At 36.1% G+C, this 22,233-nt stretch overlaps 1 protein-coding gene across 3 annotated transcripts; it reads left to right on the forward strand.

Annotated features, from left to right (window-relative positions):
* The first annotated feature begins 1,095 nt into the window (after positions 1-1,095).
* Positions 1,096-5,414, forward strand: LOC104224280 (amino-acid permease BAT1 homolog). Of its 3 annotated transcripts, none has more exons than XM_009775898.2 (8): positions 1,096-1,351; positions 2,071-2,331; positions 3,312-3,330; positions 3,435-3,654; positions 3,729-3,925; positions 3,996-4,285; positions 4,579-4,708; positions 4,986-5,414. In XM_009775898.2, exons 1-8 carry the CDS (start codon positions 1,224-1,226, stop codon positions 5,349-5,351), a joined length of 1,611 nt encoding a protein of 536 aa, XP_009774200.1. In that variant the 5' UTR covers positions 1,096-1,223; the 3' UTR covers positions 5,352-5,414. The 3 variants fall into 3 exon arrangements, with proteins under 3 accessions (XP_009774200.1, XP_009774201.1, XP_009774202.1); XM_009775899.2 differs by having other exon boundaries at positions 3,747-3,925; XM_009775900.1 differs by having other exon boundaries at positions 1,263-1,351; positions 2,145-2,331.
* Positions 5,415-22,233: the final 16,819 nt, after the last annotated feature.

The following is a 22,233-nucleotide window of genomic DNA, read 5'->3' on the forward strand; positions in this document are numbered from 1 at the left end:
AATTACTCCTACTGCTTTCTCCTTCTCTCGTTTTGGTGTACTGAAATGGAAGGACATGCACGTCTTCACGAGCTAGGATACAAACAAGAACTCAACTACAATCTTTCGTAAATACCCACTTTCAGATTTTTAACCAAAATTCTAAAATTTTCATTTTTTTTTGTGATATTTTAGATATTTTTACTTACTGTTCTTCTTTTTTTGTTTTTTTTTTTTTTTTAGGATTTTTTTTATTTTGTTTTCAGCCTATCAAAATGCTTGATTCATAAATTGCCAACATCCAAGCTTGGTTTTTGTTTCAGCCTTGTTGCAACTTGATTCTTGTTTCGCCGTTATTGCATTGCAACTTGTTGTTATCTTTTTTTAATTACTTTTTATTTAGATTGGCCCCACAAAAAAGGTCATTCCAGTTTGTTATCAATTAGAGTAGAATTTATTATATTTCAATGAAAAATGAGCTTAAACATTGAAAAAATTAACTCTTTGAATGTTTGTACATTTTTTAAGGATCAAACTGGTAGTGGTAGTCTGAGATATTTTTTTGATAATAAAATATTTATAAAATACTGAATAGTGTAGAGACATGAAGTTTCTTTTTAAAATATTTATACATTTTGGAATAATTCAAAATAAAAAATTATGACAGTTCACTTGAGAAAAGAGGAAGTTGACAATATACTAAGATAATAATATTGTTTTTCTGCACGTCTATATTTAAAAATAAAAAAGGTGGGGCTGTTTGGGGAATATGAATTTAGTCGGCCCCAACACGATACCAAATACCGGGTGGGAAACAACAAAAAGGTGGGGCTGTTTTCTTTTTTCCCCCTTTTCCCTTCCTGAGCCGAAGTTCTACCGAAAACTAACCTCTCTGCCTTCTTAAAGACGGGTAAGATCTGCATGCACTCTAGCCTCCCCAGACCAATTATACTGGGTTGTTATTGTTGTTAGTCGTCTTTTTCCTATTGGCTATTGGCTGTACACATAAGCATCAATGTCATGACAAGAACATGTATACTAAAATAGGTACAATTTCTCACTAACCAAGTCATGTCACTGATTTTTCCATATTTAGAGTGAATTTTTCTTCATCTTTATATGTATGTGGAAAGCCAGGCAAAAGACTACACACATTCATTCTTCTTATTCCTGAACTTAAGGAAGAGAAGAAATTTAGAGTCTCATTTTATAGTTGACAACTTTCCATATAGTGTGTCAAAACTATGAGTCTTCGAGTAGCCGATGCTGTAGTAGTTGATTCGGGACCGGACCATGTTCGTGGTCTACAGGATTCGGACAATGCTCGTCTCCATGAGCTAGGATACAAACAAGAACTCAAACGCGATCTTTCGTGAGTACTCTGCCTTTTAATTTTACTTTCTTGATTGTTCAAGCGATACAGGCGATGTCAATTAATTGACGATAGTTATGTTAATATGTTTACTTTAGGTCCTATGTTTTCTAGGAGCCGTCAAATAGAGAAAAACATCTAGTAGTGCTTTTCATTTCTAGTTTTGTTTTGTACTATGTTGGAGTGAAATGAGCTTATTGAGAGAGGATATGGTCACCGTGGAATTCGTACAGCCGACCTCAACTTGCTTGAGATTGAGGTGTAGTGGTTATTTGGGGGGAAAAAAATCCAACTTGCCTTCTATAATATTCAAAATTGCTCAACTTTGCATTCAATTACACTTTTAGTCCATTCCTAATTTTACTATTAGCAAATCGTCTCGTATTTTCCCCTGTCATTAACGGAACTCCAACGTGAAATGGCCAATGGACTCCACGTGTCAACAATTCTTTGAGAAAGAAGGTCCAAATTTACCCCTCAACGTTTAACTATGATTTAAAGTTACCCTCAGATTGGGAGCTCTAGTAAATGTCAAGGGAAAATGAGACTATTTTCTTGCGATGAGATAATATTAGACCAAATGTTAAACGATGGCAAAATTGTTAAATATTCCAATGATAATACTGGGGAAATTTGACCATTTTCTCTAGTTGTTGTAGATTATATACCTGATATATCTTAATTGCGTTATTATTGTTGTTGTTGTTATTGAATTGCAGGATGATATCGAACTTCGCTATATCATTTTCTATTGTATCAGTACTTACTGGTTTAAACGGACTAATGGGCACAGGGTTGAATTTTGGTGGACCTATATCTTATATTTATGGATGGCCAATTGCTGGTACATTTACTATGTTAATTGGATTATCAATGGCTGAGATTTGTTCATCTTATCCAACTTCTGGAGGTCTTTATTATTGGAGTGCTAAGCTTGCTGGTCCACGATGGGGACCTTTTGCTTCTTGGATCACTGGCTGGTAATTAATTTTTTCATTTGCTCGTTTAGTCTGTACACAGTTTCATGCTATTTCGTCCCGTTTTCGAGTGTTATGATCATGTTAATTTCAGTTCTTGGACTTAGTTCTTGTAAGAATCAGCTTGTTGATATTTTGGATGTTGAAGACGTAATAATTAAGTAGACAAAAGTGTACTATTTCTAACAGTTTACAGTCGTCGACTAGCATGATTTTTTTACCAATTTCGCTATTTGGAAACAGAGGTGGATCGATGATTTGAACTTGATGGATACAACCTTTAACATAGAGGGTCTCGAGTTTGAGCCCTGGGACTAGAGAAATTCCTGGTAGGGAGAGCTTCCGTCTTAAATAGGCCCTACATAGTGCGAATCTCGATTAGTCAGGCCAATGGATAGTTTCAGTTCAGGGCTATTTAGGAGGGAAAAAAGATACAGAAAGGGAGGAAAAAGCAGAAAAACAAAAATGAAATATGAAAACACTGAATTCTCCTACATGTGAACCTACATTTTAATTCTTGATTGGATAACGCGGTTTTCGCGCAATATGAGCTCATTAGATCATGCTTTATTTTTGTTATATCATCAGACAGTAAGAATGGATTTCATACGCAGACTGATGTAGTGGCTGAGACAGAGAATAAAAAGGGCAGCCCTTATGGTCCGAGGAAGGGCAGGACCATAAGGTTCTATTATACGCAACCTTACCTTGTATTTCTGCTAGAGGTTGTTTCCACAGCTCAAACCCGTGAACTTCTGGCCACATGGCAGCAACTTTACCAGTTACGCCAAGGCTGAGATAGAGAATGATACACAAAAATGAGAAAAGAACCCAAGTTCGAACTTATTAATATATGCATATAATAGTCTAAAATGAAGTTCTTAAGTTTTGCATCTTCATATAATCATATCTTCGATTACACACATTAATATTCACAATTCTTGATTAGTATCTAACAGGGTTAATTCCTTTTCATTTTGCAGGTTCAACATTGTTGGTCAGGTATCCTGAAGAATTACACATATCAATATTCACAATTCTTGATTAGTAGTATCTAACAGGGTTAATTAAACAATACTAATCAATAACCAAAAATCTTATTGCAGTGGGCTCTCACAACAAGTATAGATTTTTCACTAGCACAATTAGTTCAAGTGATGATTCTTCTTAGCACTGGTGGATTAAACGGAGGCGGATATATGATCTCTAAATACGTCGTTATGGCTCTCCACGGCGTATTTCTACTAATACATGCTATATTAAATAGTCTTCCTATCTCAATGTTGTCATTCCTTGGACAAATAGGCGCTGCCTGCAATTTCTTCGGTATGTAATTGATATCCTACTTTCTCTATTCAAATCTCACTATTTACAGTAAACCTGCCTTCAATCGACTCTAGTTAAGTTAACGATTACAGGTTGCTTTCTCATGATTGTGATTCCTGTGGTTGCAACTGAAAGAGCCAGTCCTGAATTTGTGTTTACAAACTTCAATACTGAGAATCAGAACGGTATCAACAATTATTTCTACATTTTTGTCCTCGGACTTCTTATGAGCCAATATACATTGACAGGTTATGATGCTTCTGCCTATATGGTGAGTTCTGCTTCAAAGCGATTTTCTTGAATTTTTATCTTATTTTGTGTTTAATGAAATATTTTTGCAGTCGGAGGAAACTAAAGACGCAGATAAGAACGGGCCACAAGGTATTGTAAGTGCAATTGGCATAGCAGTTGTTGCAGGATGGGTTTATGTAGTTGGTATAACCTTTGCAGTTAGAGATATTCCGCATCTTTTGAGCGAAAATAACGATTCGGGTGGTCATGCCATTGCTCAAATCTATTATGAGGCATTTATGAGTAGATATGGTAGTGGTGTTGGTGCTGTAATTTGCTTAGGTATTGCTGGTCTTGCTGTATTCTTTGCTGGTATGAGCTCACTAACTAGTAACTCGAGGTAAATATGCTTGATCAGGATCTTTTTCCTCCTTGTTTAACATAAATTCTATACTAGAGCAAGAGGCGGAACCAGAATTTGAAGTTTATGGGTTCTGAATTGCAGCCGAACCTATAGCTCGTCTTAGTTATCGGGCTCGCAATTAAGTATTTATGTATATTTAATGGATTTTTTTGATACAAATACAGGGTCTAAGAAAAAGCTACTAGGTTCGTCTGAATCCGTAGCTAACACCCTCCCTACACCCCTGACTAGAGCCAAGGAGGTTTTACGTTCGCGTCTATTTTTTGCAGGATTGCATATGCATTCTCCAGAGATGGAGCAATGCCATTTTCGTCGCAGTTGCAGAAAGTGAACAAACAGGATGTACCTATAAATGCAGTCTGGATGTCAGCCCTTGTAGCATTTTGCATGGCATTAACGGTACATATATTTTTCTTGAAGGGAGCCTTGGCGTAACTGGTAAAGTTGTTGCCATGTGACCAGGAGGTTACGAGTTCAGGCCGTGGAAACAGCCTCTTGCAGAAATGTAGGGTAAGGCTGCGGCGTACTATAGACGCTTGTGGTCCGGCCCTTCTCCGGACCCCGTGCATAGCGGAAGCTTAATGCACCTGGCTGCCCTTTTTTATATAGGTTTTTCTTATTCACTCCCTTGCTAACAGATTATTTTTTTTTTTTTTTTTTTTTTTGAAAATTGAAGTCTCTTGGAAGCTTGGTAGCATTTCAAGCCATGACATCAATAGCAACAATTGGGCTTTATGTTGCTTATGCTATACCAGTCTTGTTAAGGTTAACTCTAGGTCGAAAAACCTTCACTCGAGGGCGATTTACCTTGGGAAGATATGGGACTATTGTAGGTTGGATATCTGTATTGTGGGTTGCACTCATCTCTGTACTCTTCTCTTTGCCTGTTTCCTATCCTATTACAGATCAAACTCTCAATTACACTCCTGTCGCAGTTGGAGGGGTTCTCATTCTAGTCGTTTCTACGTGGATATTCAGTGGTAGACATTGGTTTAAAGGTCCTATCAAGAATATTGATGATAGTTCTAAGGAAGAAGCATAAGAGCGCGAAAATTTTTGTATTAAAATATTGTTGAAGTATATATTGTATTTACTTTTGACGTTCTCCTTTGTTTTTCTTTTTTATTGTGATAATTTTTGTTATAATTGTTTGTTTTTCTAGACGATGTTCCTCTAAAGAAAATACTATTCTTCTGTAAAAAGGATATTTCATCATGTACTAATACACATTAAAAAGTGAATATAATCATATATTTGTATTGCATGACCCCAAAATATAAAAAAATGATCCCGAAAGTCATGGCGAAGCAATGAATATTGGCCACTAGGCCGTTTCCTATAGACCTACAAAATTTTAGGTCAATCGAAGTCCGTCAAAAAAATTCTACAAAATCAGCATGTATTAATACACACGAAAAAATGGATATAATCATAAATTCGTGTTGCATAACCCCGAAATGCCATAAGATGAACCTGTAACTCATGGCGAAGCAACGAGTATTGATCACTAGGCCGTTTTCTATGGACCTATGAAATTTCAGGCTAATTAGAGTCCGTCAAAAAAATACTAAAAATTAGCATGTACTAATACACACAAAAAAGTGGATATAATCATAAATTCGTATTTCTTATGCCTTGTCAAGCTATGACATCAGTAGCAACAATTGGACTTTATATTGCTTTATGCCTTGCCAATCTTATTTTTCTTGTGATAGTTTTTGCTGCATTGGTTTGTATTTCTGGACTAAGTTCCTGTAATAAAACATTGTTGAAGTGTATATTGTTCTTTAACAATGAGCAATTTGTTTGTTTAGAATGGAAAGAAAAGGAACAGATGCACTGATCTTTTCTTTTCCTAACATTCTTTCATACTCTTCCTTCGTAACTGTATCAGCCCAGCCCACTAGCGATATTGTCCGTTTTGGGCCTAGGCTCGCACGGTTTTAAAATGCGTCACTAGAGTTTAAGGCTTGTTTACTTATATACTCAACATCTCTCCCGTATTTTGTCATGTGGGATTCGCCTAAGGTGTCGCATACACCCCCGCCCCTTGGGACTCAGCATCGTCGCTGAGGTTTGCCCCACCATCTTTCAAGGTTGCACGCGGAGTAACTCTGATATTATATGTAACAACCCAGCCCACTACAACAACAACAACAACAACCCAGTGAAATCCCACCAGTGGGGTCTGGAGAGGGTAGTGTGTACGCAGATCTTACCCCTACCCCAAAGGAGTAGAGAAGCTGTTTCCGAAAGACACTCAGCTCAAGAAGATAAAAAGACAAGAGAAGATAATATCACTAGTAGACTGGACTGTGACAATAACATAAACAGAAGAAATTGTCTAAAAAGTCTTATGATTAGAAAAAAACATAATGGAACATACTCGTACAGTTGTTACAAGTTCAGAAGATAAAAGATTGTTTGAGTTCTAAATAATCCAATCGCAATTGATCAATGAAAAACTATCGAACATCTTCTTCCGTTACTCCAGAAATGCAAATTGTCCATATCAAGGATTCTGATTCTTGCTGTTCAACAATCTACAGTTATACAAAATGACAGGAAAATAACAATAAGCTAAGGATTCATTGCATTTTGTTATATGTAAGCTGACCTTGTGGGGACATTATCTTGAGTTGAGCTGTAATAACTGTCAATCTGATTTTCTATCGTTTCTCCATTGAAATTTTCAGGTGAAACTAAATAATCGTCCCAGCCATTCAACTCTGTCAAGACATAATCGTCTGGATTCGGTGAAACTAAAGAAGGAAGTGCAGGTGGTTGAGGTAAGTATGTTTCTTGAAGTGGTTCGTTGAAGTTCACCGCGAACTCATTTGAATTCAGTACATTGAAATGATGTCCATTGTCTGGAAATTGATCAAACATATTGATTCCAGAATGGAACAATGTTGATGTGTTCAAAGGGTGTGGTGTTCGCGGCATGATTTTAGATTGGTTAACTATAGAATAAGTAGTTGGTTGAACATGTGGAGCTTCTTGTTTTTGGACTCTGTATTTCTGCAGCAGGACCAAAAACATGAAAGCAATAAGGAAAACGTCGACTATTCTATGTCAACAACAACAACAAGCCCAGTGAAATCTCATAAGTGCGGCCTGGGAGGGTAGAGTGTACACAGACCTTACTCCTACCTTATAACGATAGAGAGGCTGTTTCCAAAAGACCCTCGACTCAAGAGAAGTGAAAAATGAAGCAATAAACAAATAGTAGCAACAACAAGATAATTAGACACGTGCGCAAATGGAGATACGTGCATTAACAGAGATCCAAGAATACGACACTATAAAAATAGAGTCAATCTTGCTGGAAATAATGACCCAATGTGAAATAGCAAGGGGCTAGGAATAGCAAAATACAAGACTAGTACTAATACTACTGGGATGATTCGACGAAACTCTAAACTGCTTGTCAACCCACAACCCTAATCCTCGACTATTCATGTCACAACTGGAATATTCGTTTACCACATTCATGACATGAACTACGTTGCTAAGTGCTTATTCTAATAGTTTGCTATGAGAAAATTGGAAGAAGAAATCGCTAGCATGACGACAAACCTTTCTCGTGTTCTCCTAAACCACCATGGTTTCTTCACTTTGGACCGTTTCAGATATGTCCGATATTGAAGAATTATGGTGGTCCGTGCAGCACAAAAGATACTTTTTTTTTAATAAATCAAATAGTTCAATGACAGTAATTAAGAAAACATGCAGAGAATAGTATGATGATGATCAATAATGACAAAATCCAAAGCAAATTCAGATACCTGCAGATGGTTCGCGATCTGTTTCTGAGTCAAATTTGGAATATCCATCATCTCCATAATAAGTTTAGGACGAGCTAAATCGACAGGATAAGACAAAATATGAGAATTCAACAGTAAAATCACATTTAGAAAAAATGCTTTGCTAAAGATTACCTCATTTTCTACTGTCTTTCACCAATTCTTGCTTCTTTTTTTCCTGGTTTGTGCTATTATGATAACAACTAAGTTTTTATAAACATACCTTTTTGTCCTAACCTGCGAACGGCCTTCTTGAATTTCTTTTCAAGATCTGGTGTCCATTGTAGGCGTCGCCTTTTCTTCTGTTGTCCGTCCATAGTTTTTTCCGAAACCAACGAATGATCCTCTTCTTCTGCTGAATTTACTATGGTTTTTCCCTTTGTGTCTTGCATTTTCTTATTAGCACAAGTTGTACTGTCCATTACTTCAACTTGATTATTAGCCTTATTGTTTTCTGATTTTTGATTTGCTTTCTTTTGGTGCCTATACACATGTTGCCATATATTCTTGAGTTTCTTTGTTGAAATTGGCTTCATAAAAAAGAAACATACCCCTTGTGCCACTGCTTGTTCCATCATTCCCCTCTTCACATTTGATGACATTACTAAAAAGAATGAAAATTCAGAACCAAATTCCAAATAAGGTATCCAAAAATAGAAAAATTGACACTTTTAAATAGTCCTATATTAATTGAGAATTTTAGAAATTTGGTCTTACAAATAACAGGCATGTCTTTGATGAGTTGAGTGCTGTTGATGAACTCAAAGCAGTCCATTTCTGCCATGTTGACATCCACCATGACAAGGTCGAATTGATCGATCCGTTCGCGGAGAATGGACAAAGCTACAGTTGCTTGTTCAATGGTCGTTACTGTAAACAAAAATCAGACACTCACCGATAAGGTGAAAGTTCAAGGAGTCAACCAACTGAACTAATGTAAGTCCGATAAATCACCTGATTTTATTTTTGGTACTCTTGTTTGAGACATAAAAGATTTTCGATTTTTAAAAATGTTATGTTTACTTTAATGCCAGTAATTTCGCTTCAAGGGTGTCTAAGATTTAATACATATGATAAAAAGTTACTCTTAACTTATATACACTATAATGTTCCGTCAAAGAGTGTCCAATTAACCATCATTCGACAAGTGGTAACTCTGTCCCTGCCAGTCATGTGCAACTCGATTATTTTTTTGGACCAATCACGTGAATTTGTTTTTTAAGGTAGCAGTGAGGCTCGAACCCAAAATCTCTATTTCCTCTAATACCATGATGTTACACTTCTTAGAAATTCACTTCATTTACTATAATTGAATATATGACCAAGACCATAAAAAACGGCTCAGCCCGGTGCACTAAGCTCTCGCTATGCGCGGAGTCCAGAGAAGGGTCAATTGTACACAACCTTACCCTGTATTTTTGCACATGTCTGTTTCCACGACTCGAACCAGTAACTTCCTAGTCACACGGCAACAACTTTATCAGTTATGCCAAGACTCCCTTCGTATATATGACCAAGAACCTCCAAAAGAAAAAAGAATGCAGATATGGAGTAGAAATTAATGATAAGTATGTACCTTTGAAAGAATGTTCTTCAAGAGCTGATGCTAAGTTTAACAAAGAAGTTGTATCATTATCAACCAAGAGAATTCTTAGGCCACAAAAAGGTGCAGGAACATCATTTTTCTCACAACTCAAACTCTCAAAATCCATCTCTCTTAGCATATGAAAATTTTAAGGGGAAAAAATTTAGATTTTGAGTTTTGCTCTTTCTTTTTTTTTTTTTTTTTTTTGACCACCTTATACAACACAAATGATAAAATCTAGCTAAGCTACATAGAGAAGGGAATGAAAGTAATGTGCATTTTTTATTTATTTATGGAATTTATATAATTGTTATTTTTCTGCACTTTTTTTCTTCAAATACTCTTTTTCCTATTTGCACTCCTTAATGAATAAATTTACTAATTAAGACCCTATTTGCGCGCGGCTGGGGCTCGGGCATGATTTTTCTTTAATTGTATGGCTAAATATGGTCTTAAAATTAAAGTTTGTTCTAATCTATTCTAATGTCGTACTGTCAAACTGTATAAGACGAGGAATTGTGTAAAATTATCAGCTAATTAAGCCAGTATGATTTAGAAATATTAGATTTGGAAAATCCACCTTTGTAGCAAAAGAAGAATTTGTGCAGATAATATCTTTATAATTAAGCAAGATTTTGATAATCTACTAATTTGTGTTCAAAATTTAGATAATTAAATAGATATCTAAAAATTCATTTCGAATTTAATACGACTGAGAAAAAAAAAGAAATAAGAAATCATTATCAAAATGAAAAGTTTTAATGAGTACCATTTAACAATAATAAAATTAAAGAGTTCAAGTAATAGTTTGCTTCAATAACTATCTCATTGTTATTATTTCATATTATATTGCTCTTATTTTCTCTATATTTGTACAATATAATTTTTTGATTGAGGAAATTCAATTAAATTCCCGTATTGTCACGTTCTAGCTCTTGCTTCCAATAATTGATTAAATATATTGGTCTCAGAATGGAACAATTTTCTTCAGTCTCTACTTAATCCATGCATTAAAAATTAAAGTTGATATGTTAGGTTGTACTAGTTGTGAATTATAGTGACCTTCTAGTGTTTGAAGCGCACTGGCCTGACTAATCTGAATTCATGTCTCCTAGGCGTACTAAGGGATATAGTGTTTCCTACAAGAGATTTTCCTTTGTAGGGCTCGAACCTGAGATCTTGGTTTATGGGTGAAGGGATTTCAACCATCCCGCCACACTCATAGTCTTGTTTTCCTTTATCACAATTAATATGCTTGTGGAGAAGCTCTAATTTCCTTAAGACAACTGAAATTATTGTGGCCCTTATTAACTGCATCTTGAGAATGGGCTATTGGGGAGGAATTTTCATAAAGCATTATAGTTTAGAGCCTAATTATCATATGTAACTATAATTCGCTTAATTACCATTTGTAGTTATAGGAATCCTGCAACAATCCTAAGAAGCTTTGAATCACAAGGAAAGTTCAGCATCAAGAAAGCATACAAATTCTTTACACCACGGTTTCAGAAAGTAGAATGGAAGCAAGCAGTACTGATCCAAAACATTATTCCCAAGCATCAATTTATTTTATGGCTAGCAACACAGAACAAATTGGCTACTGTGGATGATCACGCCCAACTATGCCTTATAAAAAGGACTCTGCGGACGTTGCAAATATAACCCGAGTATTACGCCCAGGGTCGAATCCACAGAGAGTTAACCTATCAATTACTATCTTTAGACCCACTAAACTCTTCAGAACCAACTTCCCAAATGTTTGAATCACAAGTTGATGGTTTCTATAGTAACTAAAATTGCAAGTAAATAAACAGCTGTAAACTAAGGATACTAAGGTTGTAAACAATGGTGAGAAAAAAGCTAAGGTAAAGATTTCCCCTATTGATGAAATCCCTTCTGTTTATGCGTCATACAAATTTACCAACACACCTCTATCAATCATGAACACTTTTCTTACCGTAAATCTCTCCCGAGTAATCACAGTAATATACTATTGCACTCTCCCGAGATACACTAGCTAGCTTTAATTAACACAGTTCACTTAAGATTGCACCCAAGACTTCGTTATCCCTAATCCCGCCTTTAAACCCGCAGTTATAGATTCCTCTTATACTTTAGGAGTGGTGTTATTCAACAATAACCTAAATATGCACTCTCTCCCGAGTTATGCACACTAAATAGGCACAGCTAATTGAGGATCCTGTCAATTAACTACAACAAGAACATAGTTGAATAAATAAAGATTGAAACTAGCAATTTGTATTCACATAAACAAGAAGTTCATCCCCCAATAGGTTCCATCAAAACCTTAGACAAAAGATTTAGCTACTCATAACTATGGGTAAATAAACTAAAACAATGTTCATCATAAAACTTGCAAGAAAAATAAAGAGAGGATGAAACCAAGATGTTTTGGGTGATCTCTCACACTTGTTCTTCTTCCAAAAATGCTCTCCAAAAACAATACATACTCTCTTGGGCGGAGTCTAGTGTTTAAAATAGGGTTTTGGGCTAAACATCCCATGTTTTGCACTTTAGTCCCTGAAATTTCCGCCTCCTGCCGCGGTTCTACCGCGGTCGCGGTCAAACCGCGGTCAAACATGGCCTCTGCTGCTTCAATTGTCTGCGAGCAGCCCTCACCGCGGTTCTGCCGCGGTCGCGGTAAAACTGCGGTATTTCATCCTGTTACGTTTGAAATATGGAAAAACGTAAAACATGAAAGTTGTAGTCCTTTGAGTCATCTTTCCAACCATATATTATGTAGCCCAAATGGAGTTCTGAGTAAAACGTTATGTCTATTTTACTAGACAGTACGCAATATGCCTCTTCGAGTTTTCGTTTTGTTGTTTTATCATCCGTTGATCCCCGAACGCGATCCCGGCTTAATTCCTTGAGCTCTTACTCAGACTTCAAAGCACAAAACCACTTAAATTTATTCCATAACATCTATATAGCTCGGAATCACACCTACAAGGCATAAAACACACAATTAGTGCAAAACACTAGCGATTAAAGCGCAAACTCAACTAAAGTGCAATAAATTAGAGTGTAATAATAGACTAAAATACGTAATTATTGCCTATCATCAACACCCCACACTTAAACCATTGCTCGTCCTCGAGCAATCAACCTACACTTTTTTTTTATAGACACAACCTTTTTAAACAATTCTCGTAATTCATCGCATCAAGAGTATTTAAAATAGACTAAGCACAAAAGTGTAACATCTTCACCTCAAGATTTGACTCCCAAGTACCACGCATTATTCACAACTCACCCACTTACTCTAACATAGAGGTCACTGACATTACCTTTCCTTCATGAATCAAGTGCCCTCACACAACAAAAGTGAGTAGTTCCACACAATAAAATTTAAGAACACTTAGGAACTCAAGATAGAAAGAATTCACTCACTCTCAGAAATAACATTCATATGCCACAAAAGATGCACCATAAGCTTGCCCGTAGTGTACTACTCTACTAATGGAGCTCATTCAATCTAGGATCAATTAGGACTTTATTTGGTTGTAATGTAGGCTACGGGACAGGTAGGATACATTTAGATATAAGAGTGACTCCAACTCCCTTAGCACTTTAATACATATACTTTAACATTCAAACCCCATACTTATGTCAAGCCAAACTCCACCTTCACATCAATATACATCAACTTCCAAATTATTTAAGCACAATTATATCAAGAGTCACCACTATCAAAGAATATTTTTTTTTACAGCAATACAACTTTTTTTTCTTTTTCAATTCAAGAGACTCTTGCTTTTCAAATCAGTGCACCCTTTCTCCTTATTTCATTAGTTCCACTCAAAAGCCAAACCAACCACCCCACACTTTAACTTTTACAAAGTTCATAAATAATTCAAGTGCTCATGAGAGGTTACAATGGTTCAATAGATGGTTAATTCAAACAAATGGGTAAGGCTTGTAATGTGGTTGCCAAAGGAATAAGATTATAGGCTCAAAGGGGTTAACTACGATACATAACAATTAGGTGGGTAAAATATGCATATATGGCTCAACAAAGAAATGCCTATATCACTTCCTAGACTGAATAAAACTACTATTTCGCTTTGCAAACACACGGGGCAAGTTCTAGGCATCAAATGCAATGCACAGAATACAACAAATTCTTACACATATATGGCACATGACTCACTCAAGATTGGATCATCAAGACACTCTAGTCAAAGCAGTTAAGCAAAGTTTAGATCATACAATTTAAGGTACTTCTACAAGAGTCAAAAACTAAACCTAGGCGTCACAACCAAAGTACTCACTATTCTCAAGGCATAACAAAGTTAAGAGATATTGCTTCAATTCAATTCACAACACAATGGCTCCTACTCCCAAAAAAAAAACTACCTACACCCGGTTCAAATAAAACCCTTGGAAAAGAACCGTGGTTTAAAGAAAAACCAAAGGGTAATTATTACACTACCTAACAAAAGAAAATCTTTTTGTACTTTTTCTTTAGACTTAAATCCCTCAAGAAAATTGTCTAATAGATCCATCATCGGGAAAAGTCCAATCTTTTCTATAAAAAAAAATTGTTCAATTAAACTAATACAACTAAAATAGCATAGAAAGTCCCCCAGACAATCTCCTCACCCCACACTTAAAATTGTGCATTGTCCTCAATGCACACCATAATAATAAAAAGGGTAAAAGAAACTCCCTGGTAGGCCAAAGGCCGAAGCATTAACAGCTCATGGGGTACTCAGACTTCTCCCAAGTTTGGTCCTTTGTGCGGGTACCTCACACTTAGTTTCAACCATTTGGTTTGCTGTTGCATCCTTCCAATACCTTTGCTTTCCATGCTCCTAGAAAATAAAAAATTGATACTACAAAAATAATACAATTAAAAAAATTAAAAAATAAATAAAAGAAAGCAATAGAGTTAGGTTGCCTCCCAACAAGCGCTTGGTTTAACGTCGCGGCACGACGTGAATCACTTTTACCACTTTTCTCGTCACTTGGATGATATGAACTGTGCACCTAGCTTGGAATCAAGCTTGTGACCACGAACGATAGAGGGTGGTAAGTTGATTATCGAGCCGAGCCTTAAATTCATCATTTTGCACTTCTTGGCTCTCATGTGAGGAATGTCATTTTGTTTTTTTGTTTCCTCAAATTGTAAAATGTATGGTTGTTGTCTTTCCTCCTCGCAGTCCCTCACGGACTCATGTAGTTCAATTTTTATATCACTACACAATTCTAATGTTGAAAAATGCTTGGAATGTGACTTCAAACCTTCATTTTGCAATTTTTCTATTCTGACATCCTCTTCTTCCCCCGGACTAGAGTCATTCTCAACCAGATTTTTATTTACAACGGTTGATTCTAAGTCCATGTTTTTCTCGGCATCATTGGTACTCATGGGGTCGGTTGGCGGAGGTCCAATTCTTGACTCTTCAAATTTCAGCTCACATTCTTCCTCATTTTCAAGAATGGTCTCCAACATGAGCATTATTTTCTCATTTTGGGCATTTGAGAGTTCTTGGTTTTGATTAAGTGCCAAGGAATTTTGGAGACTATTTTCCAAAAGCTCCTCCAAGGCACTTTGTTCTTTGTGTCCTCCTTCAAGTAAGCACTCCAACATGAGCTTGAACTCTCCCTTTCGGCCATGCTCAACTTCTTCCAATTCGTTAGCCCTATCATTTTCATCAAAAACAATAGAATCATCATAGCGGGGGCTTGGGGAAGGGAAGGACCAATCAACACAATCATCCCAATGACCATTTTGAAAACCACACTTATCACGAATACTCCACTCATGGGTTTGAGATTGTGCGCACAATCCACCCCCGGGAAAATTTAAACAATTTTGCCATGAGTATGGTCCTCCATAATAAAGACAAGGGTCATCACAGTATGAACAACTACCATCCCACCAATTTTTATTATATGATGCCATTTTTCAAAACTAAGAAAATAAACAAGACCCAAATAATAAAAATAGACTAAGGTAAGAAAAATTAATTACACAAATATTCACAAGTTGGGTATAGAGAAAACTGACCATACTAAGAATTTTTGTATTTCTATTAATGGTAATTGATAATTCCGTTAACTCCCCGGCAACGGCGCCAAAATTTGATCACGCCCAACTATGCCTTATAAAAAGGACTCTGCGGACGTTGCAAATATAACCCGAGTATTACGCCCAGGGTCGAATCCACAGAGAGTTAACCTATCAATCACTATCTTTAGACCCACTAAACTCTTCAGAACCAGCTTCCCAAATGTTTGAATCACAAGTTGATGGTTTCTATAGTAACTAAAATTGCAAGTAAATAAACAGCTGTAAACTAAGGATACTAAGGTTGTAAACAATGGTGAGAAAAAAGCTAAGGTAAAGATTTCCCCTATTGATGGAATCCCTTCTGTTTATGCGTCATACAAATTTACCAACACACCTCTATCAATCATGAACACTTTTCTTACCGTAAATCTCTCCCGAAGTAATCACAGTAATATACTATTGCACTCTCCCGAGATACACTAGCTAGCTTTAATTAACACAGTTCACTTAAGATTGCACCCAAGGCTTCGTTATCCCTAATCCCGCCTTTAAACCCGCAGTTATAGATTCCTCTTATACTTTAGGAGTGGTGTTATTCAACAATAACCTAAATATGCACTCTCTCCCGAGTTATGCACACTAAATAGGCACAGCTAATTGAGGATCCTGTCAATTAACTACAACAAGAACATAGTTGAATAAATAAAGATTGAAACTAGCAATTTGTATTCACATAAACAAGAAGTTCATCCCCCAATAGGTTCCATCAAAACCTTAGACAAAAGATTTAGCTACTCATAACTATGGGTAAATAAACTAAAACAATGTTCATCATAAAACTTGCAAGAAAAATAAAGAGAGGATGAAACCAAGATGTTTTGGGTGATCTCTCACACTTGTTCTTCTTCCAAAAATGCTCTCCAAAAACAATACATACTCTCTTGGGCGGAGTCTAGTGTTTAAAATAGGGTTTTGGGCTAAAAATCCCGTGTTTTGCACTTTAGTCCCTGAAATTTCCGCCTCCTGCCGTGGTTCTACCGCGGTCGCGGTCAAACCGCGGTCAAACATGGCCTCTGCTGCTTTAATTGTCTGCGAGCAGCCCTCACCGCGGTTCTGCCGCGGTCGCGGTAAAACCGCGTTATTTCATCCTGTTCCGTTTGAAATATGGAAAAACGTAAACATGAAAGTTGTAGTCCTTTGAGTCAGCTTTCCAACCATATATTATGTAGCCCAAATGGAGTTCTGAGTAAAAAGTTATGTCTATTTTACTAGACAGTGCACAATATGCCTCTTCGAGTTTTCGTTTTGTTGTTTTATCATCCGTTGATCCCCGAACGCGATCCCGGCTTAATTCCTTGAGCTCTTACTCAGACTTCAAAGCTCAAAACCACTTAAATTTATTCCATAACATCTATATAGCTCGGAATCACACCTACAAGGCATAAAACACACAATTAGTGCAAAACACTAGCGATTAAAGCGCAAACTCAACTAAAGTGCAATAAATTAGAGTGTAATAATAGACTAAAATACGTAATTATTGCCGATCATCAGTGGACGGGCTAGAGAGATGGGGAATCCAAGTTGACAAAGGGTGTGTACTGTGCTCAACTAGAAGAGATGAAACATTGGAGATATGTTATTTGAATGTTCTTACTCACAACATATGTCAAGCTCAATATTGGGCTGGCTAGGCATACAAAGAAGGATAGGGAACTGCAGGAAGAAGTGCAATGGGTGGCAAGCAGAGTTAGCACCAGACCGTGGACATACATATTAGGATTCCTCTTTGCAGCTATAGTCTATCATATATGGGGTGAAAGAAATGCTAGAAGGTTTCAATTGAAGAAGCAAGAAGTCAGACAGAGAACAAGAGATATAGCTATACAGTTACATATTAAAGGTCAAAATAATTGTAAATGGAAAAGTGTATTAGATAGGTTGAATTGGTACCCAGTCTAGGCAAGTATAGAAATGTTTGTAAATATATGAGAAACTGACTCAATAGTCCAAATGAGTTAGACGCATGTAAAATCATTATTTGGTGAAATAAAAATTTTATTTTAACCAAAAAAAATTATCATTCGTAGTTACTGTTCAATTGTTACTAGTTTGTATCACTTGTATTCAGACGCGCAACGAATATACAACATGTATCAACTGTATTTGTTCGTGCAATGAATACAACCAAGCCGAAATATATGGGTGTATACAAAGGATACAACCTGTATACTGTATTCGTTCGCGCAACGGATACAAGCAATGCAAAATATAGAAAAATAGAATGCTCTCATGGAGAGTCGAACTCAAGATCACTTCTACTTACTAAGCGGACACTCTAACGAAATGAGCTATGATAGCTTGTTCCTTTCTTGTTTCAGTTTAAAACAATTGATCTATAATTCCAGTACTACATGTAGATTTACTATATAATTCAAATACAACTACAAATAGCAATTTTTTGAAAGTATAGCTACAAATAGTAAATACAATATACATATTTGTTGTGTCGCGTAATTGCTCTTTCTTCATATTACTATCAAAGAGGAAAAGGGAAGGGTCCGATATTAAAATTGGGTCAAATTCTCCCAAATGGGCAAAGTAATTTTTTGTGACGTTTAAAGGGGTGAAATTAAAAAATAGCCAGATTTACAACTGGTCGTTCAAAAACAGCCCAGTTTCAAAAGTAATTGAAATTTGGCCACTTTTCATGTAAAGATAAATATTAGCAAAAATACTGTTCAAAACCCGGAAAATACGCCAGTATATTATGTTGGAGTTCCAGCATAAGTATACTTGAACTCCAGCATATTATACTGGAGTTTCAAGATAAGTATGCTGGAACTCCAGCATAATATGATGGAGTTCCATCATAAGTATACCGGTCCAGCATAATATACTATAGTTTTCAGTATCGATGCTCCAGTCTCCAGTATATTATACTGGAGCCAGCAAAGTATACTCGTCCAGCATAATATGCTGGAGTTCATACACAGGTGCACCGAACTCCAGTATATTTTGCTGGACCGATCTCTGCTGCAACAAAATAGTGACTATTTTTCATTGACTTGATAAATGCTGGCTATTTTTGAATGACCAGTCCGAAAACTGGCTATAGCTTGCTATTTTTACCGTTTAAAGTTGTAGTACTATCAAATTAAAGAGTTCGTAGAAGGGTTTGTAACCCAAAAAAAAAAAAAAAGAGATATTGAAAAATAAGTATTACTAAAGGTCAGCTTCGGAGTATTATAAAATTTTATCATTTAAATTTAGTTTGTTAATTATTTTTTTTCAAAAAAGAGAGAGTCATTATATGATTCCAACTCAAATACCCAAAACTCAGCGAGAAACCAAACAAAATGTAGTAGTAGAAGAATATAACTGGAAAGAAGAGACGCTATCTGCTCAAATCAATGCAATGGCCTTATTTGTTTTTATGATTATATTCCACATAGGTCTCAAGTTTACTTATACAACGTCACCACAGGGGAGATGAAATCTTTGACATCCTCTCTTAGAAATTGTTACTCGAAGGCTCCTACATTATTTTTGGGATTTGATATGGTCACAGAAAAATTCAAATTACTTCATGTTTTTTACAACAATTATCGACTAAATATCGAGATTCTAACTCTAGGAACCAAATCATGGAGAGAAATAGAATTAATCCCTGAACTTTAAAAATACAATGGTAAACATTTACTAAAATTATCACCCATAACTTTAAAAATACAATGGGTTCAATGCTTAAAACCTAATAAGTTAAACCTATAGAATCTAAATCATGGATCCGCCTCTGGCTACGGATTTGATATTTGATGAAACAATGTATTTGATATTTAAAATTCATTAAACATGTACAATATAAAATTTAGAACTCAGTCGCCAACGCTTGAAATCGTCGTTCTAAAATTGAGAACCCCAAAAGTTAAAACCCTGGCTCCGCCCTCAAAATCTCAATTGAAATGCTTTATGTTTCTATGACATGACAAGAATTAAGGGTTTTCGCAGCGGGCTGAAGGTTTATCGCGATTTTTCCCGCGGAAGGAACACAAATTATGAAAGAAATAATTAGGAAATCATGCAGAGAATGGTGTAATGTGCGGGTATACAAGGATGGATAAGATTAGGAATGAAGATATTCGAGAGAAGGTGGGCGTGGCCCCCATGGAGGACAAGATGCGGGAAGTAAGACTCAGATGGTTCAGGCACATTCAGAGGAGGAGCACTGATACACCGGTGAGGAGGTGTGAGCGACTGGCTATAGTGGGCACGCGACGCAGAGAATGGTGTAGTTATGAAGCCAAGCAGTTCCTTCTTTAATCACTTTCCAGACAAGGGACATCATTTCAATGTACTGACTTCAAGGTCAGTTTCATTATAGCAAATTAAAAGCAATGAATCCTTAGCTTATGATTTATTCTGTCATTTTATAATTAATACTGTAGATTGTTGAACAGCAGGAGTCAGAATCCTTGATATGGACAAATTGCATTTCTGGAGTAACGGGAGAAGACGTTCGATAGTTTTTCATTGATGAGTCCGAAACCTTTTTAATCATTTTTTTGGACAAAAAACACTTTTGTACTACTTTAAAAAAAAAAGTTACATAAATGAGTAAAACGCAGTATTATACTGCGAATTACGTTAACGAAAATTTTGCCGTTAAAGTAATTCGCAGTATAGTACTGCGATTTACTTTAACGGCAAAATTTCCGTTAACGTAATTCGCAGTATAATACTGCAGTTTACTCATTTACGTAACCTTTTTTTTTAAAGTAGTACAAAAGTATTTTTTGTCCAAAATATGATTAAAAAGGTTGCGGACTCTTTCACAAAATATGATACCCTCAAGTTTAATGTAAAAGCTTTATGAGGGTATCATCGTCATTTTCACCAGCTCAGTCTAACGAACCTAACGATATGAAGTGGAACATCATATTGATTTAAGCAGGGAGAACAAGATGACTTAAATGCCCTCAACTCTTTTAAATCCTGGGTCGGACTTTATCCATACTTTCACCGGGTAAACCCACAAAGGGGTAAAGTGTCACGCCCCGAACCTGGGCCTGGACGTAATACAACACTTGGTGCTTGGCTACATGTGACCGAGCGAACCAACTGGCTGGCTGAATCAACATGTGATATCATAATATACTAACTGCAGAAGATAAACTAACACATGCTGATATACTGAAAGTCTGAATGATAAAAGTCAAAGTGCGAAAATACTAATACATTTTTGAAACATATTTGTAGTCAATATAGCTTAATACGAAAAGTCTGTGACTCTGTCTAGCTGTTACTCTAGTCTATGAAGTCTCTAATGAAGTACTGAACACTGACTATCTGTAAATGCAGAAAGACTATAAAGTAATGATAATGCCCCGAAAGAACTGGGGATCACCAAATAGCTGGTACGAGAATCCTAGCGCTCTGAATCATCAACCTGTAAATTATTGCCTACATTGTGAGATGCAGGCCCCGGGCAAAAGGAATGTCAATACATTTGAATTGCACTGGTATGTAAAACAACTGAAGAAAAGAACTGTAAATACTGAAACTAAGCTGATAACTAAGAATTGATGATTGATAACTGAAATGATAACTATTGAAACTGAAACTGAAATGATAACTGATAATTGATAACTATTAATTAAGCTGAACAAAGGAAGTAAAGATATGAATACTCCCTCTTCTGAATGATGAACAACCTGTTTATCTGAATATTAAACTGCGGCCTCAGGCCCAATATATATATATGTGCATAATTGCGGCCTCGGCCCCAAGTATACGTATACATAACTGCAGCCTCAGGCCCAAAGATGGATAAAACATTAACTGCGGCCTCCCAAATACAGGTGTTCGTCATTCAGGGATTTAAAATTAGGAATTAAGAATCATACTACAATACATAATAGTGAAATATTGAATCATGCTGAGTTATATGATACTGGAATACTGGATCACACTGAGTTACAAAATATTGGAATACTGAATCATACTAAGTTACATAATACTGGAATACTGAATCATATTGAGTTACATAATACTGGAATACTGAATCATACTGAATTACATAATATGGGAATACTGAATAGGACTAGAATGAGACATGTATTCTTGAACTGATTATGAACACTGAAACTTCAACTGTTTATGACATGCTGAGTAAGCTATACTGAGACTTAGGGACATCAAACCCAAATCTATATTGAATACGAACTAAGCTCACAACGGTCAGAATGAAAGTCATGAATGAGTTATGAAGCTAGAGAATAGAAGTTCTACAACTATTCAATGAACTAGGCTTAACTATATTTCTGAGGCAATTGATACGTCGTAAAAGAAACGAAGTGTAGGGAGAATATAATCATTAACATTCTCAAACATAGAGAGTTAGTCTCACGTACCTCAATTTCACCCCTTAGTGATACTATAATGATCCACAATACTAAGAACCTTCCATTTACAATAGCAACATTCAATAGAA

This window comes from Nicotiana sylvestris, chromosome 10 (assembly GCF_000393655.2).
Source record: "Nicotiana sylvestris chromosome 10, ASM39365v2, whole genome shotgun sequence".
Taxonomy (NCBI): domain Eukaryota; kingdom Viridiplantae; phylum Streptophyta; class Magnoliopsida; order Solanales; family Solanaceae; genus Nicotiana; species Nicotiana sylvestris.

Excerpts from the sequence above, each read along its gene's own strand:
- LOC104224280 (XM_009775898.2), top strand. The coding sequence starts at position 1,224 with ATGAGTCTTCGAGTAGCCGATGCTGTAGTAGTTGATTCGGGACCGGAC. Across the intron at positions 4,286-4,578 it reads TCACTAACTAGTAACTCGAG|GATTGCATATGCATTCTCCA; the intron begins GTAAATATGCTT and ends TATTTTTTGCAG. Across the intron at positions 4,709-4,985 it reads CATTTTGCATGGCATTAACG|TCTCTTGGAAGCTTGGTAGC; the intron begins GTACATATATTT and ends TGAAAATTGAAG.